The sequence below is a fragment of the Eriocheir sinensis genome, chromosome 2, assembly GCF_024679095.1.
Source record: "Eriocheir sinensis breed Jianghai 21 chromosome 2, ASM2467909v1, whole genome shotgun sequence".
In the NCBI taxonomy this organism is placed as follows: domain Eukaryota; kingdom Metazoa; phylum Arthropoda; class Malacostraca; order Decapoda; family Varunidae; genus Eriocheir; species Eriocheir sinensis.
Genome location: NC_066510.1, coordinates 20,210,194 through 20,227,650, shown reverse-complemented (window position 1 = coordinate 20,227,650; position 17,457 = coordinate 20,210,194). Strand labels below are relative to the sequence as shown.

Here is a 17,457-nt window from a genome sequence, read left to right as displayed (position 1 = left end):
CGGATCACTGACGAGCAAAACCAGGAGGAGGAAGACCGCTAGGCACACGTTGGATTCGTCCATCAGCTCCTCCTTGGGAAGCCGAAGACACAGGAAATTGCGTCAAAATCGATATGTTGGGTTCAGCCACAGGGTTCACAGGGTAGACAAGGCGGAGGATGGCCGGGGGGGTGGACGGGCGCCTCCGGGAAGCACTGAAGGAGACGCCTCTTGTGTTTCTCTCACCCCCACGGCCAGGACGGCCCCGCCCCAGCTCGCCCTGCTGCCGTGATACTGATACTCATGGCCGTTGGCTTGCTGACCCGCCCCGTATGGAAGCACGTCGAGGAAAGTTACATTAGAAAACTTTACGTCTTCTTGAAGTTCTGAGTCCTAGTGTGTGTGAGTGATGAGATTATCTTTATAATGTTTCTTCTTCACGAGACTCAGCAACAGCAAGGGCGCCGCGTGTTAGTCACTTGTAAGCTCCTCAACACTCAGGCAAACATGAAACTTGGTGGCCAGACTTGCTGAAGGTCTAAAGTTACCTTATTTTTTTGTTTTTTTCTTCTTGATTACTTCTGATAACAAAATGTTGAAAAAGCCTTTATGCATAGACTAATTAACCCCAGGTAAACACACATACACGTGATGTGATGTACTATGCTTACTCGACAATCCGAGTGTGTGTGTGTGTGTGTGTGTGTGTGTGTGTGTGTGTGTTTACCTTTACAAGTGCCAAACGAAACTCCATTTTAAACAATAATTATAAATTATATTGAATAAAAAACGAGTAACTTAACAAATGAGAAAGTGAATAAGCTCGGCCTCGCCCCCCACGGAGGAAAGAGAGCGAGGCGCGGGTTGTGGAGAGTCCATTTGTTTTAGATGCTGAGGGTGACGGCGGCGGCGGCGACGGAACGCTGGTGCCGGGTGGTGACTCACACACCAACTGGCAACACCTTTTCGGGCGTGTCCTTCCCTTCTGGCACCACAGTCCCGTCGCGTCCACCAGCCACTGGCGGTTCCGAGGTCATCAACAGGTCTGTCCGAGGGTCTGATCTCTTTCTGGATGTTAATCTTGTGCTCCGTCTCTCGCGGCTTACAGTGCTGACCTGGTCCACTCTGACTGGCCTAGAGCGACCCCAAGAGACAGAGACGCGCCTCTATTTGACCAGGGTAAGGAATTCCTCGCGGGTCTTAGGGTCATCCCTGAACACGCCCAGCATCGTTGAGGTAGTCGTCTTCGCGTTGACCTTCTGCACGCCGCGCATCACCATACACATGTGTCTGCAGAGAAGACCGGGGGAACCGTCACTTGGGCACGCACACACTGCTACTACTACTACTACTACTACTACTAAGACTACTAAGTGTAGACTACTGTTGCTTTCTCAACTGATCAAAATGGAACTACTGCTACTGCTACTACTGCTACCATTTCTTTAAACACAGACTCAAACAGAAGGGTCATACTTACGTGCCCTCCACCACCACGCCCACACCGGTCGGCTGAATGGCCTCCACCAGTGCCAAAGCGATCTGCTTCGTGAGGCGTTCCTGAACTGTAGCGGGGGGAAGGAAGGAGTTAGGGAGCTTGCGTCACCTTCGCCTCAATAGTGAATCATCTCATCCAAAATATAGCTCAAGGCTGCCCGGGTACGTAAATACTTTGTGTTGTGGCCCATGGCGGTGTAAAGATAATGATGAAGTGTCACCTGTTTATCTAATCCGGCAGCTCGGTATCAGTGTTAGTATGGCAGTCAAGAGCTAAGGTGAAAGTCCTTGTAGAAGTTTTTTGTGTGAGAGGGGAAATCACAGCCGCAATATCTTTGTCTGCAGTATCAGCTGCCCCGCCCTTCTGTCTTAGTTGTACGGGGAATTCACTGTCTTGTCGTCTTTTCATCTCCAATTTTCTTTGTCATGCGTCTCTTTCTTAGTAATATAAGGAATACAGTACGTAAAATTGCGGCCATACGTTATAGGTGCGCGTGGCCTCGGTGCTATCCCGAAACACAGGGTCAATGTGATGCCTGGGTTAGCACAGTTTACCTTATCCAGGTTTCCCCAGGTACACATTTACCGAGTAACCAGATAGTAATTCACCGTGCTATTTTTTACTCATAGTCTCTACCTTCCCCCACTTTACCATTTACCTTTACAGGGGTAAGAATGTCTGTCTTGATCTTCACATGGCTATGGGTATGGTTCTTATTTTCACTTTACAAACTTCCTAGAAATACGAGTACGGAAAAGTTCTTATCTTCGTTTCTACTATAGTAGGTCAATGAGAACAAATCATAAGGATCACTCACCTTGAAGTCGTCGGCTGAACACCTCCACGATCCTGCAAGAGAAAACCAGGACGGTATGAGGAACAGCTAATGAGAAACACCTATTTTCGTGTGAACCCAACTATTACGCAACTCCTCACTTCTATCATGCAACATCTTAACCTGACAATTAGGTAACGCTTGTGCCTAACGACCACTGAACACCTCACTCGCATCATGCTACACCTGAACCCGTACTTCAAGTCAGCATACGATATTCAGCTTTGAAAAAGTCAGATAATCTAATTTAAACTTGATTCCAGCGGAGATTAGACTTTATTATGCTACGGTAACTGATTACTTAAGTTTTTAAAAGCTTCCTGAACCTACAGATCATGAAACAAAACTAATAACTATATTGAAACAATGAATGCCTCATTATTTAGGGGAGCCTCGACTTCATTATATTACTACTTTCTGTAAACGCCTTGAGCCATCAGATTATAATACAGAAGTTGAATAAGAATGCACAGCCACAATCATGGAGGTAGAATTGGTGGAGTCGACATCAGCCCTAAACAGTGAATCCGCCGAGCTGTCATATTTACGGCCACACGGTTGTGGACACCTGCCAGGTGTCAGGTGTTGTCAGGTCAGGCTCCATCTTAACTGGATTTCCGCAAGGCCTACGAGGCCTTGATTTCCGCCGGTGTATGGATTGATCGTAGTAGACTCATTTTTAATTCAGATAAAGCTGTCGCCAAGTTCTATTTATTGGTGAGGTCATGGAGGTGAGGTTTTCAAGTTGTTATGTCTATCCTTTAAGATTTACAAAAATATCTCAGTAAAATAAAAGGTATTTATGAAATGTATACCGCATCAGTAAATGAACGGTAATAAAAAACACCACCATCATGATGGATGGTGTAACGTTATCTCTCGTTAAACAAAGATATTTACGCCTGCAGCGATAGCCCCCTCACGTAACTTATGGACATAACACACAAACTGCTGAAGGTCACCCTACTGGGCGTCATAGCGTCGCGGGGTTGTAATAATGAGGTGCTCAGTTAGTTCCTGAGGCGTCAACAATAAAACCAAAAAATCAAAACGGTTACACCCGTCCTCTCTAGATATATTTGTTACATTTTCCCAGAATATGAACGTTACAGCTGATCTTCCCAACACTTCATTCCAGACTTTAAAATCCAGCTAAAGTGAAGAAAATAACACCCATGTGAGAAGAAAAAAATAAAAATTCAAATTTATTTTAAACTCTGGAGAAGACGTAATATTTAAACGTGAAATGCTTCAGTTACAAATATGTAAATGTTGAACAGAACGGACACTCTTCAACACCATACGCGTTCTTCCTAAAAAAAAAAAAAAAAAAAAAAAAAAAAAAAAAAAAAGTGCTTACCGACTCACAATAATGAATACAAATTAAACAAAACAAGCTATTTCAACACCACACGTTTTCTCCCATTCATAAAACTCGACAAATAAGATAACCCTCTTCCCTCACACACTCATATTAACTAACTCGACAACACGATGAAAATAAACAACTTAGACACTTCTAACGTTTTTGCCTTCTCACTTTTATAAAACTGATCCAAACACACACACACACACACACACACACACACACACACACACACACACACACACAAAAGCATCACATGAGTGCTTACCTCGCTACCTTGGAGAGGCCGAGCACCTTCTTGTTGGGCAGGTAACCGACGGACACCTTGCCCCAGAAGGGAACCAGGTGGTGCTCACACACGGAGAACATTTCGATGTCCTTGACGATCACCAGGTCGTCATGGTCCTCGTCAAACACAGCGTCGTTCATGACGTCTGCCGAAGAGGTTAAGAAAGAGGACGAGGACATGAATAGCAGATTGGTAAACACGAGGCTGCGAGGAAGAGTGTCGGAACGGGTTTGTGTGTGTGTGTGTGTGTGTGTGTGTGTGTGTGTGTGTGTGTGTGTGTGTGTGTGTGTGTGTGTGTGTGTGTGTGTGTGTGTGTGTGTGTGTGTGTGTGTGTGTGTGTGTGTGTGTGTGTGTGTGTGTGTGTGTGTGTGTGTGTGTGTGTGTGTGTGTGTGTGTGTGTGAATTGTGCTTTGTTGGTGTGGTGTGTGTGTGTGTGTGTGTGTGTGTGTGTGTGTGTGTGTGTGTGTGTGTGTGAATTGTGCTTTGTTGTTGTGTTGTGTGTGTGTGGACGTGCGTGCATGTGGGCGTGTTTGTGGTGTGTGTACATTTGGGATCAAGGAGTTTTTTCACTGATTAAAAGTCGTCTGAAAAAGGCACCATGACAAAAGAGGATCTAGACGTTTTATGCTTTCATGTTAAAAACTAGACCCTGACGATACTCGACATTTGAAGAAAAAATATCTATGCAGTGACTACCTCTATCAATGACCATCGCATGATTCTAACACAGCAAGTATTAGGTTGAAAACGTGGCATGTACCGACCTAAAGAGAGTAAAAAGCAAGGTGCGGTTTATATAATTCCGTCCTCCTTTGATAATGCGCACGGTAAAAATATATATACTTATTAATTAACCCTAAAAGACGGTTACAATTGTGAGTTCGGAGACATCAGAAGACGAGTTCCTTTCTTGTTACTCGAAGCGGCTTACAACCTTCACTGTCTTAAGCGCCGCAGCCTCCCACATTAGCTTATTTAAGGTTTATGTGAGCAGCTTCATGGGGCGTGTTTCTCCTCAAAGGCTTAGTAGTTGCAGGGGAACACACAGGGAGAGAGAGGGAGAACGAGAGAGAGAGAGAGAGAGAGAGAGAGAGAGAGAGAGAGAGAGAGAGAGAGAGAGAGAATGTATGTATGTATGTATGTATGTATGTATGTATGTATGTATGTAAAGGTGCAAATAAGTGAGTCACACGTGTGCAAAACTGCAACTATTATCAATTATAACCAAAAAAAAAAAATAATAAAATAAAAAAAAACGCAAAAACAACACATATTTCTTATTTCCAGACCTATATTACAAAGCCTTTTTCTCCCCACCTTCCCTCTCGCACGCAAACAAAGAACAAAATAAAATGAAATAACAAAAATCCAACCACTCACCCTCAATCGTCTGGTCGTAGCCCTTGGTGAAGAAGAGCATGGCCTTGGCAGCTCTCAGGGGCGTCTTCAGCAGGCCCTCGCGGTTCGGGTCCTCGCCAAGGTTCTTCAGGAGCGAGCGGTAACTTGAGGCCAGCTCGGGAATGATCTCCTCCCGGGTGGGCGGCTTGTGGTCCAGCTCCATGTCGAAGTGGAACGGACACTTTTCATGACCTGGGGAAAGGAAAGAAGTGGAGGAGAAAGAAAAAGTGGAAGAGCAAGATAAGAAGAAGGAGGAGGAGGAGGAGGAGGAGGAGGAGATGAAAATAGATAAAGAAGAAGGGAAAGGGGAGGCGTTGGAAGAGTAAGAGGAGGAGGAGGAGATGAAAATAGATAAAGAAGAAGGGAAAGAGGAGGAGTTGGAAGAGTAGGAGGAGGAGGAGCAGATGAAGAAGATTGAAAGTAAGAAGGGAGAGAGGAGGAGTTGGAAAAAGAAGAGGAATAGAAGGGAGAAGAAGATGGAAAGAGCAATTAGTAACTTAAACAAAATATACAAAACAATAGAGGTGCATTTAAGCAAGTCACACAGTATTTAGCGAAAGGAGCAAAAGCGTTTATATATACATCACAGAACACAAAATGAAAGTGCAAGTGACTGAGGTGAGAAAGCGTCGGTGGTGGGAAAAGGAAAGTGAAGTTGTGGACAATGAGATTTATATATTTTTGCGCTTGTTGTGTGTGTGTGTGTGTGTGTGTGTGTGTGTGTGTGTGTGTGTGTGTGTATCTCTCAGCGAGCCTTTTTTTTTTTTTTTTTTTTCGTGTGTGTGACATTTCCTCCCCGTATATACAGACAGACAGCACATGACGCAATAGAATTTCCCCTTCCCCCTTCCCCCCAGCAAATGACGACACTCCGTTCTGGGAAATTTATGCACATTCTCTCTCTCTCTCTCTCTCTCTCTCTCTCTCTCTCTCTCTCTCTCTCTTACTACTACTTCTACTACAACTACTACAATTGATTTTACTACGACGCTGACGACGACGACGATCAAGGAAAATAAAAAAAGAAAATTCGACGCGTTCTCTCCCGGGTCACAAATCACTGCTCTTGAAGACACTCGTATCAACATCTTGAGAGAGAGAGAGAGAGAGAGAGAGAGAGAGAGAGAGAGAGAGAGAGAGAGAGAGAGAGAGAGAGAGAGAGAGAGAGAGAGAGAGAGAGAATATATATATCTTTTCCTTATTAACTTTCTTTTTAATGTAACGAAGACTGATAAAACGCTTGCTATCAGGTAAAACTAATCTGAGAAAGACATAAATACGTAGGGATACAAAACTAACAATAAAAAACAAGAAAAATACAAATGATTAAACACATCCTTTCTTCTATAACATCAAACATTCCCCACGTCGCCTAAAAGAGGAGAGAAGGGAGGACAGGACAAAAAGAAGGGAGGACAGGTGACGTCACACAAACGCCTACAGGAAAAAGTGATGGGAGTAAAGGAGGAAGAGGGAGGAGGATCATCCTGCTTCGTGAGGGATGTATTAGGAACCTCACTCTGGAAGGAAGGATGGAGGAAGAAGCAGCAGCGAAGAGGAGGAAAAAGACATTAGCCGGGTGACCTCCAAATTCAAGCGGACCAAAAAAGAATAAGAATAAGAGGAAGATGAGAAGGAGGAGGAGGAAGAAGAAGGGCAAGAAGAAGAACAAGAACAAAGACAAAAAGAACAAGCAGAGGAACAAGAACAAGAACACGAATAATAAAAAGAAAGGAAAAACAACAGAGAATGAATGGTATTAAACACTACAGACAAACCTTAAGCAATAATTTTTGAGTAAGTGACAATTCTTTAGTATTACAAGATTATCATGAAACGTTGCTCAATGATAAACGTCAATAACTGGGATTCATACTTGAGAGCCTGAGATGAATAATTAATGTCTTAAATGGGTACGTATATAATGACTTACTGCCACTCTCTCTCTCTCTCTCTCTCTCTCTCTCTCTCTCTCTCTCTCTCTCTCTCTCTCTCTCTCTCTCTCTCTCTCTCTCTCACAAAAAAAAATACATAAGCCGCTAAATATCAGAGAGAGAGAGAGAGAGAGAGAGAGAGAGAGACACAGACAGACAAACAGAGAGCAATGTTGATAAAAAAAATGTTTGATTAAGACATCGGAATGAAAGATTACGTAACAACACCAGCATCAAACACACATCCTCCCCCCCACCCCCCCACCCACACACACACTCGTTAAATCCGAAGGGCCACGCCATCAAAACAAATTGCCTTCCATTATGGTCGTTAGGTTATGATGAAAAGATGCAACAAAAAAATAATTAAATAAAAAAAAAAAATAATAATAATAATAACAATAATATCATCATCACCCACCACCATCGCATCATAAAACAATGAACTGTAAAACTGAATAATACGAAAGAAAAGTGTTCGAGGTGGTGGTGGTGGTGGTGATGAAGGGTAACAAAGGAAGTACCGGGAAGTCGTGTTTTAGGAGATGAGAAATGATTTAGAACTGGTTTATTTTCCCGCCCCCCCACAGACACCATCACCACCACCGAGACCACCTTAACCTTGTGCTCTCTGTGCCCTTTGCCTGGTCTCGTCTCGTCTCGTCTCGTCTCGTCTCTCTCTCTCTCTCTCTCTCTCTCTCTCTCTCTCTCTCTCTCTCTCTCTCTCTCTCTCTCAGAACTGCATCCATAACACTGAAGGAAAAAGGTAATCATGAGCAAGTAAGAAGGAAAACATATTATGAGGAAAATGATAGAATGAAAAAAAGGAAAAAAATATTTAATGCGAGAAAGGAGGAATGAAAATATATGTAAGAGGGAAATAATAAAAATAACAAAAAAGAGATAAAAATAATTGATGGAGGAAAATAGGAAGGAAAACGCGTACTGGGACGCTAATGACAGGCGGAAAAACCATCTTGATAAGTTTAATCGGACGCGCTCAGACTTGCGACGAGAGAGAGAGAGAGATGCATTATACTATTTTTTTTCCCTGAATCCAGCACACGAATTATAAATCAGATCACGTGAGATTAATATACATTCTCTCTCTCTCTCTCTCTCTCTCTCTCTCTCTCTCTCTCTCTCTCTCTCTCTCTCTCTCTCTCTTTTACAACCCTTCAGCGTCTCAAATATGCCATTTTAAGCATTTCTCGCGGCAAGTTTTTGGTCTCTGGCAGAATAATAACGCCTAACACTCTCTCTCTCTCTCTCTCTCTCTCTCTCTCTCTCTCTCTCTCTCTCTCTCTCTCTCTCTCTCTCTCTCATATACACCCACCAATGAGCAGACAAATAAACGTACACTCACGCACGCACCCAGACAGTCATTCTCCTCGCCATCAGGTCACTCTCAGATAGGAGACACGAAGCTTCCTAATCTTTCCACACTACTTCAGCGCTATCACCATGAACGCATTTTACCCTATCACTCATACCAGCACCACCACCACTACCAATACCTTCCCTTACCAATGAAGCTACGGCAATTTTATTTTAGCAGTCACCTTCGTTTCTCTGCATATTTCCTCCTATGTGTGTTATGAGTGACTTGTACACCCGTTGTTGAAGCTATTACGGTGTGTATGTGCGTGAGATGTGTGTGAACGCAAACCGCCATTGGACATCCTTACAGCGACACACGATCTTTGCACTGCACTACGGAGGTTGAACCCTTTTTTTTTTTTTTTTTTGCGGGGTAAAACGTGATACAATAAACTCGTAAGCACCACAGACCTCTAACCGATAAAAAGAAGGCGAGAATTATGACCTTTTTTTTTTTTTTTTTGCTAGCCATAACCCGTTGTATATGTTTTTGTTTTAAGTTTTTTTTTCTTCAATGTTGTCTGTTTTATCCTATTTTTATTTTATTTTTTTATTTCGGAGGGTTCATGTACTGTTTCGTTATTTTAATGTGTGTTTCTGTTTAATTTCATGTCTATGTATCCGTTTATCTGTTGTGTCCTATAGCTACTTCCTGGGCGTATCATTTATTTTAGGTACCTTCCTGTGTGTGTGTGTGTGTGTGTGTGTGTGTGTGTGTGTGTGTGTGTGTGTGTGTGTGTGTGTGTGTGTGTGTGTCCGTATTGTTCTACTATTCTGGGTTTTTTCCGTTTTTGCTTTGTCTTACTTTTATGTGGATTTATTCTGACCTACATCCGAGGGTCTCTTTCTTCTCCCTACTTTACCGGCGTATTGTTCTAGTTTTCTGGGGGGAGGGGGGGGGGTCAGTTCATTATTCCTGTGTTTGTTTTGTCCTACTTTTAAGCGAGTTTATTTTGTCCTGTATCCGAGGGTCTCTCTTTTCCCTATTTGACGATGTGGCTAGTGGCGTATTTCTTTAATTTTCTATGTCATTTTTTTTTCCTGTCCAATATTCCTGTTTCTTTGTTCTGTCCTACTTTTTGGGTGTCTATTTTGGCCTACATCCCACCACCTCCTCCTTTTCCCTACTCTACGGTGTAGTTAAAGGCGTATTAGTCTAGTTTTCTAAGTTTTCTCTATCCAATATTCCTCTCTTTGTTCTGTCCTGCTTTATATGTACTTATTCTGGCCTATTTCCCAACGTCTTTTTTTTTTCCTACTCTACGGTGTGGCTCGCGCCGTATTGCGTCACATCACCTGGACGGAGGGAAGGAGGCTGGCGGGTTTTTCCTCCTGCTGAGGGACGTGATTTCATTCAGCTGAACTTTCCCCGCCCCCCTTTTCTTCGATCCAGCAGCTACGTCACTGTTATCTAAACGTCACCCGGAGACGCGTGACTTGTAGCGACTGAATGATACACTAGCCCTGACTCTTGCCTAGCTCTGCCACGCTACAAAGGGGAATTTAAATATACATGCATATACCCACCTCCTCCACCCACCACTTCACACGATCTAAAACTGCGTAACATAGACGTGAAACCAAACATCCATATCACTATAATCATATAAAGGAGTCTAGGCGGTGAGAATAGAGACTGGCAGGAACTGTGACTATGTTCGTGTGGGGTTGGGAGGGAGGGTGTGCGTGTCTCAAGAGCAACAGGTCAGACAGAGGAAGGAGAGCTCACCAGCCGATGATGAAGACCTCCTGTCCCTGCGGCAGTGCATTAGCTGTCCCTTGCGTTCCTCGATGCCGTTCTCGTGGTGCTGGGCGTCTTTGGGGGATGAGGTGTCGCACTTGCACGCCTTGATGGTGGGAGACGTCACAGGGACTCCGTTCTGGACAGACATGTTGGCGGCCTGTAAGGGAGCAGGGAAAGGGGGGCGAAGGTGAGAGGGTCGTCCGTGCGGCAGGGAAGGAGTGAGGAGTTGGACTGAGGGGCGGGAGGGCGTCTGGTGTATAAAAGCTGGGAGGGGAAATCAATACTGGTCCTTCTCTAAGAGGGAACACTGCTACTCGTCGAGAGGGGAGGGATCGGGGGTATGAGTGCCTCGACTAGTCTCCTTTTCTTCCTTCCCCTGTGGCCGCCTCCCCTGGGATGGCCATGGGAGGCTGTTCTCTTAGCTACTCCTCCCACTCACCGTGAGCACCGAGGAACCACCAGACATCAGACGCTGCAGGAAGAGACTGGTGGCCAACCCTGGTGTCCGCTGCTTAAGTACTCTGCAGCAGCTCGGAGCGCCATGGGGAGGTTATCAGTTCGTGTTATTCCACGTGTAAGTTCGCCGAGTGGTGCATGACTACACGAGTTGTGGAAGCGGGAGTGATGAATAGTGTGATCAGTCTCGGGGCGGGATATTAACATCTGTACATAAAGAGAGAAAAGGTGTTAGGTTAAAAAAGGGAAGAATTAGCCCCAAAAATGTATCGTCTCTCTCACTCTATTTATCTTGTTTTTCTATCTCGCTCCCTCGCACCGCATAATTGTCACCTGTGATGTAACGCCCTCCAGCACGTGCGTCAGGATCCAGGTGTTCCCTACGTCGTTATTACCCGACTCAACGAAGCTCGAGTCCGTGGCGTTATGTCGTTGCAAAGCCGCCCCCGACACGCAACAGGTGACTCGCATGAAGGGAAGGAAGCCAAGGTTGGCTCGAAATTACCCGGCCGAAAAAAAAAAATAAGAGACAAAGCATTAGGAGGATAAGAGAAAGACAATGCATGACTACCGACCCGTGTTATTGCCACGACTATCACCGCTTATTACTACTACATTATCATCATCATCATCATCATTATCAAGGACTCGACGCTAAACTCACTCAACCACTTAGTATTTTCTCCAAACTTCGTTCACTGTGTCCGTTCTAGTTTGTATTTTGAAAGTTATTGATTCCTTTCTTTTATTCTGTGTATCTAGTAGTCATTCTATCATTTATTTTTTCTTTTATTTATCTTTTTGTTATCTATTTTCTTGGTCTCCGTTCTTCGCCTCTAAGCTGCGGTTCTTACGCAATGTGCCGTCGGTTGTCTCGATCCCGTGTCCCACCTCTCTTTCGCAACACAACACAGATCATCCTTAGCCTTTGTTCCTTCCTTGTCTTTCCATTTAAACATGTGTTCTTGCGCCACTACTCGCTCAGCAACGTGCACCCATAAATTAATGCATTATGTAAAACAACCTCCTAGATTAATTATTCTCAAGATTTTTTACTGTTATCATGTGTGCGTGTGTGTGTGTGTGTGTGTGTGTGTGTGTGTGTGTGTGTGTGTGTGTGTGTGTGTGGGTGTGGGTAGTTAAAAATGGTAATAAACTCAGCACTGCACATTTTCTTCAAAATTAAAGAAAATATGCACCGCAGAGTTGATTCTCCCTTTTGACGAAACCTTTTGCCCGTATATATATATATATATATATATATATATATATATATATATATATATATATATATATATATATATATATATATATATATATATATCTATATATATATATATATATATATATATATATATATATATATATATATATATATATATCTATATATATATATATATATCTATATATCTCTATCTATCTCTATATATATCTCTCTGTCTCTCTCTCTCTCTCTCTCTCTACCTATATATATATATATATATATATATATATATATATATATATAGATATATATACGTTATTTATATCTAACTAACATATTAAGTAACTAACTATTTTTACCTGCAGATTTTTTGAAAAATCATATTGTAGTGTGGATACAATATATAGATTGTTTACAAAACTATTTGCATTAAATGCTAATCACGAAAAAGTCAACCTTCAGCAACTTTGGAATTATTTCTCAGTCACGCCTCGCCCCGACTTCCTTTTCCTGGTCATCAAGATTCTTCCTAACGACGTCCTCCATCCCGACCTTGGCCTGACAGAATTCAAGTAAATGAAATATCTTCTCAATATCCTTCCCAAAGCGCCTTTCAGCTGCAAAGCCCCTCCCTTGGCAAGTTTTGGTCTCTTGCTTATTTTGTTTACTGTAAGCTTACTAACAATCGGTCTGTTTTCAATGCGAATATAAATAATGAAAGAAACAAATGAGAATAAAAAGGCGAGTTGGCTGCACACTGACTGTTCGGCGCATAACAGGAGATGGAACGTGCAAAGTATTGGATGATCGAGGTAAAGTACATATCCTCTTAAAAATGCATGCCATTAGAAAACAAGAGCGAAGGGAGACTGGATACCTCCGCCAAGGCTGAGCTCCCCACACATGCTACATATTCTCAGTTTCATCAAACCGGTTGTGTTTCCCTAATCCTCATATTTAGCCTCTAAAGTCTAAATCAAGGCAGCTTTTTCGAAATATCCCCCTAGAGCAATTTTCTCAGGAAATTTTTCATCATTTATTCATTATTTAGACAGTTGTTTTGATCATAGTTGTCCAAAAAGTAATGTTTTTTTATCGACCCATGCTACTATACCTTTCCACCAAGTTTAATTAAAATCGAGCTGATAGTTTTTTTTTTTTTTTTACGTATTCCTGCTGATAAACAGAAAAACAAACAGATAAACCGGAACGAAAAGCAAACCTCGCAACACCGTTGGCGAAGGTGATCAAGGCGGCCCGTTATTGACAAAGAAACAAGGGAGGATGAGCAAATGCAGGAGTCGGCTGGGCTTTCACTTTTCGGTGCAGATTCGTAGATGGAACGCGGAAATATCATCTTTCTCTTTGCTGCTGACTATAAGTGATTGAAACGCCTCCTCTTTCGTTGATCTCCTTGAATGGCCAACTCAGGGCTAAGTATAGCGTTCTGTGGCGATGCATTTTTAATTAACTTCTCTCTCTGGGGAACAGAAGGTGCGGAAATAAACTGATTCCCCTTCAATGAGAAAGGAAAAAAATATAAAATAAAATAAAAGCGACGCATTCAAGCCACTCCCAACTGTAGTTTCCAAAAGAGAGAAGTAAATGAAAATCCGCCCCTCCTCCAAACAACACACACACACACACACACACACACACACACACACACACACACACACACAAGAAAATAAAGGTGACATCCAAGCCTTTCCGCACCTTCAGTTCCCCGGAGAGAGAAGTTAATTAAAGGCGCATCGCCAGAGAACGCTATACTTAGCCCTGAGTTGGCCATTCAAGGAGGTCAACGAAAGAAGAGGCGTTTCATTCACTTATAATCAGCAGCAAAGAGAAAGATGGTATGGTATTATTTCAATAGTTTATCTTAAGTAACGAAAAAAAAAATGAGTGATACTTCCATTACTTTTATTGCATTCGTTTTGAACACACTGGGGGAGCACTTCGAGTTCTTGTGGGGCCATTAAGTTTGTTTGTCACTTATGTCAGCAGCAAAGAGAAAGATGGTATGGTATTACCCTCAATAGTCTATCTAAGCTTCTAAAGTAACGAAAAAAGAACAACGTGATATTTCCAGTAGTATTCCATTCGTTTAAAACACAAAGAAAGGAGCGCTTGGACTCCCTGTAGTGCCATTATGTTTCTTAGGTGATTGCCATAAACGCCCTGGACTTGCAAAACGGCCCTGATACGTGACACAGCGCTGGGAGGTCAAAGAGGAACACACCTTACTTGATGATTACCTCTGGAATCAAACTGAATCTTTCGGCTTTGGCGTCTGCTTTTTTTTCTTTTTTTTAACTTTGTAGAGAAAAGTGTCGTGGCCAGTTCTTTTTTTATTTCTTTGGTTTAGCCGTTTGTCTGCCTCATCATATAAAAACGCAGTATAATGAGGTGCCGGAGAAAGACGTACACACATGCAACCTTACAATGAGTTATTTTGTACCGTGCCTTTCGTGAACAACCAATAGACTAACGATCGAGCTGCCGGTGCTCCTGATGATGATAACGATAAGGTAGGTGATGCAATCGCTTGTCTCGGTGTTTGTGTATTTAGGAAAGGTCATTAAGCTTTGCACGAGGGATAACATCTGATACGCAAGGAAAACGTCAATAACAGGGATCGAAATTTGAATATTCAGATTTCGATCACGGCAACTGACCTTTCCGCCTGTCACTCGCCTGTCACCATTTCCATCTGTCATGTACTTGTTCATCGCCTGTGACCAACATTCCGTACCAGCGTTTTTGTCAATTACCCCAAACGCAAGGCACGAGGAAAAGATGGTACCATTCACCTCATCATCATTATCAGCAGCAGCACCAAGAAATAAATGGGTCGTATTGCAAGACATTTCGCCGCCCAATAACACATATTTGACAAGGCTTTCGTAGGAGGTGTGGGCATTTTCAGGAGTAGTTTTATGACCCTGGTGGTAGACTGACCCTTCTTCTGTACCATGAACATGAAGAAACACTCATTAGAACCCTATTGACCCCCTCTTTGACCTTTAGAAATAGGAGTAGTTTTATGACCCTGGTGGTAGTGTGACCCTTCTTCTGTACCATGAACATGAAGAAACACTCATTAGAACCCTATTGACCCACTCTTTGACCTTTAGAAAGAGCTGATGTGAGAAGCGAAAGTGTCTTATAATACCGGTCAAAGACTATAGGTTTCTGTTCATAAAAGGCGTGATGCAAAATACATTGACCTATCTTTCGGCCGCCTCTTTGGATTCTTTTTAGGAGCAGTGAGTAGCGGGCTTTTTTTTTATTAATGTTTGCTTTTTTTGTGCCCTTGAACTGTCTCCTTTGCTGTAAAAAAAAAAAAAAAATACATTGACCTATCTTTCGGCCGCCTCTTTGGATTCTTTTTAGGAGCAGTGAGTAGCGGGCTTTTTTTTTATTAATGTTTGCTTTTTTTGTGCCCTTGAACTGTCTCCTTTGCTGTAAAAAAAAAAAAAAAAAAAAAAATCCATTGTAAAGCTGTAAGTACTCCATATTTCTCCGCCACTTCGCTACACTGCAGTTTACTTCATTTTCCTTATATGTAAAGGGAGCAGAACAATGACTTAACGAACAATACAAGAAAATGCCTTTAACACGATGCACCACAGAGTACGATTTTGTTTCATTATCATCGCCATTCACACGGAAAGGGGAATGACAATGAATATAAAGTGATGGGCGATAACGAAAGAATGTGGAGAAATTGGGAAAGAAATGAAGGAGGACGAGGATGATGATGATGATGATGAGGAGGAGGAGGAGGAGGAGGAGGAGGAAGGAAGAGATGGAAGAGGACACACCTACAACACAATGAATGGCCGTGCGTACACACACACACACAAAAAAAAAAAAAAATAAATAAATAAAATAACACACACACACACACACACACACACACACACACACGAAAAATACATAGGGAAGAAATATAGTCTGGATATGCATGTATGTACGTATATATGTATGTATGTATGTATGTATGTATGTATGTGTGTGTGTGTGTGTGTGTGTGTGTGTGTGTGTGTGTGTGTGTGTGTGTGTGTGTGTGTGTGTGTGCCAGCTGGAGAGATGACTTGCTCATTAAAACATTACAGACCTGCATTAACATATGAACACTCATTTCAGTACACACACACACACACACACACACACACACACACACACACACACACACACACACACACACACACACACACACACACACTCACTCACTCACTCACTCAGACTCACACGCACTCTCTCTCTCTCTCTCTCTCTCTCTCTCTCTCTCTCTCTCTCTCTCTCTCTCTCTCTCTCTCTCTCTCTCTCTCTCTCTCTCTCTCTCTCTCTCTCTCTCTCTCAAACCACAGGTATTACTACAAATTACCAACGCTGCTACCGGTAGAGAGGTAGGAAGGAAGGTAGGTAGGAAGGTAGGAAGGTAGGTAGGAAGGTAGGTAGGTAGGTAGGTAGGAAGGTAAGAAGGTAGGTAGTAAGGTAGGTTGGTAGGTACGTAGGTGACTGGGTAGGAAGGTAGGCAATAATGTCAAATGGATTATTACTGTTTAGAAATACCACTTTGCAGCTGTTTCGTGTTCTGTGCCAACCGCCAAAGATACACCACACAATTTCAGAATTACTCAGCTCGAAACACAATAACGAGAAAAGACCGTCACGGAGGGAGGAGGAAGATAAGTTTCAACAAAATAAGAAGTAAAGAAGCTCATTCCACACCTTTGAGCGGATTTAAACCACGAAGGAACACGAGTCTGGTTTACAGTAAAAGGCTCGCTGCCACACCTACCACACACACACACACACACACACACACACACATGGGGAGGCGGTGGCCGAGTGGTCAGTTTGCGGACGTGGTGAGCCCGTGGGACTTAAGTTCGAGTCCCACTGAGACACGCTGATTTTTCAGCCATCGCCGCGTGGCGGAAGATTACCCGCATGTTGCCCAGATCATCAATCAACCCTAACTTCAGCGACTTCGTTCAAGTGAAGCACCCGGTGTAGCATGGGCTACACAAAAGTCCTGTGCCGGGGACGACACTATAAAAAAAAAAAAGTCGCCTACGCCACAAACGGGCTGGGGTCGTCGAAGAGGCTTATCAAGAGAGCCTACCGGCGCTATAGGCAGAACGTAACCCCCCTACACCTACCCACACACACACACACTGGAGAATGACATTTGGGGAAGTTGTAGTTTCAAAATTCACCGTGTGTGTGTGTGTGTGTGTGTGTGTGTGTGTGTGTGTGTGTGTGTGTGTGTGTGTGTGTGTGTGTGTGTGTGTGTGTGTGTGTGTGTGTGTGTGTGTGTGTGTGTGTGTGTGTGTGTGTGTGTGTGTGTGTGTGTGTGTGT

At 43.0% G+C, this 17,457-nt stretch overlaps 2 protein-coding genes across 4 annotated transcripts in view; both read right to left on the bottom strand.

Annotated features, from left to right (window-relative positions):
- Window positions 1–1,145: 1,145 nt before the first annotated feature.
- On the bottom strand, window positions 1,146–5,528 carry LOC126998276 (GTP cyclohydrolase 1-like). Its single transcript, XM_050859749.1, has 5 exons — window positions 5,348–5,528; window positions 3,947–4,112; window positions 2,295–2,326; window positions 1,460–1,544; window positions 1,146–1,269 (listed from the first exon to the last, which is right to left on the bottom strand). The coding sequence occupies exons 1-5, from the start codon at window positions 5,526–5,528 to the stop codon at window positions 1,146–1,148; spliced, it is 588 nt and encodes a 195-aa protein (XP_050715706.1).
- Window positions 5,529–10,430: 4,902 nt separating this feature from the next.
- Window positions 10,431–17,457, bottom strand: part of LOC127001253 (uncharacterized) — an 89,516-nt gene continuing 82,489 nt past the window's right edge. For 2 of the 3 annotated variants that reach the window (XM_050865590.1, XM_050865613.1), the window contains 2 exons: window positions 10,863–11,086; window positions 10,431–10,580 (listed from right to left, as the gene is read on the bottom strand). In XM_050865590.1, the coding sequence (XP_050721547.1) occupies window positions 10,889–11,086 (198 nt within the window). In that variant the 3' untranslated portion in view covers window positions 10,431–10,580; window positions 10,863–10,888. Of the gene's footprint in view, window positions 10,581–10,862; window positions 11,087–17,457 lie in introns of those variants that run through there. The other variant, XM_050865602.1, reaches the window with a different exon arrangement.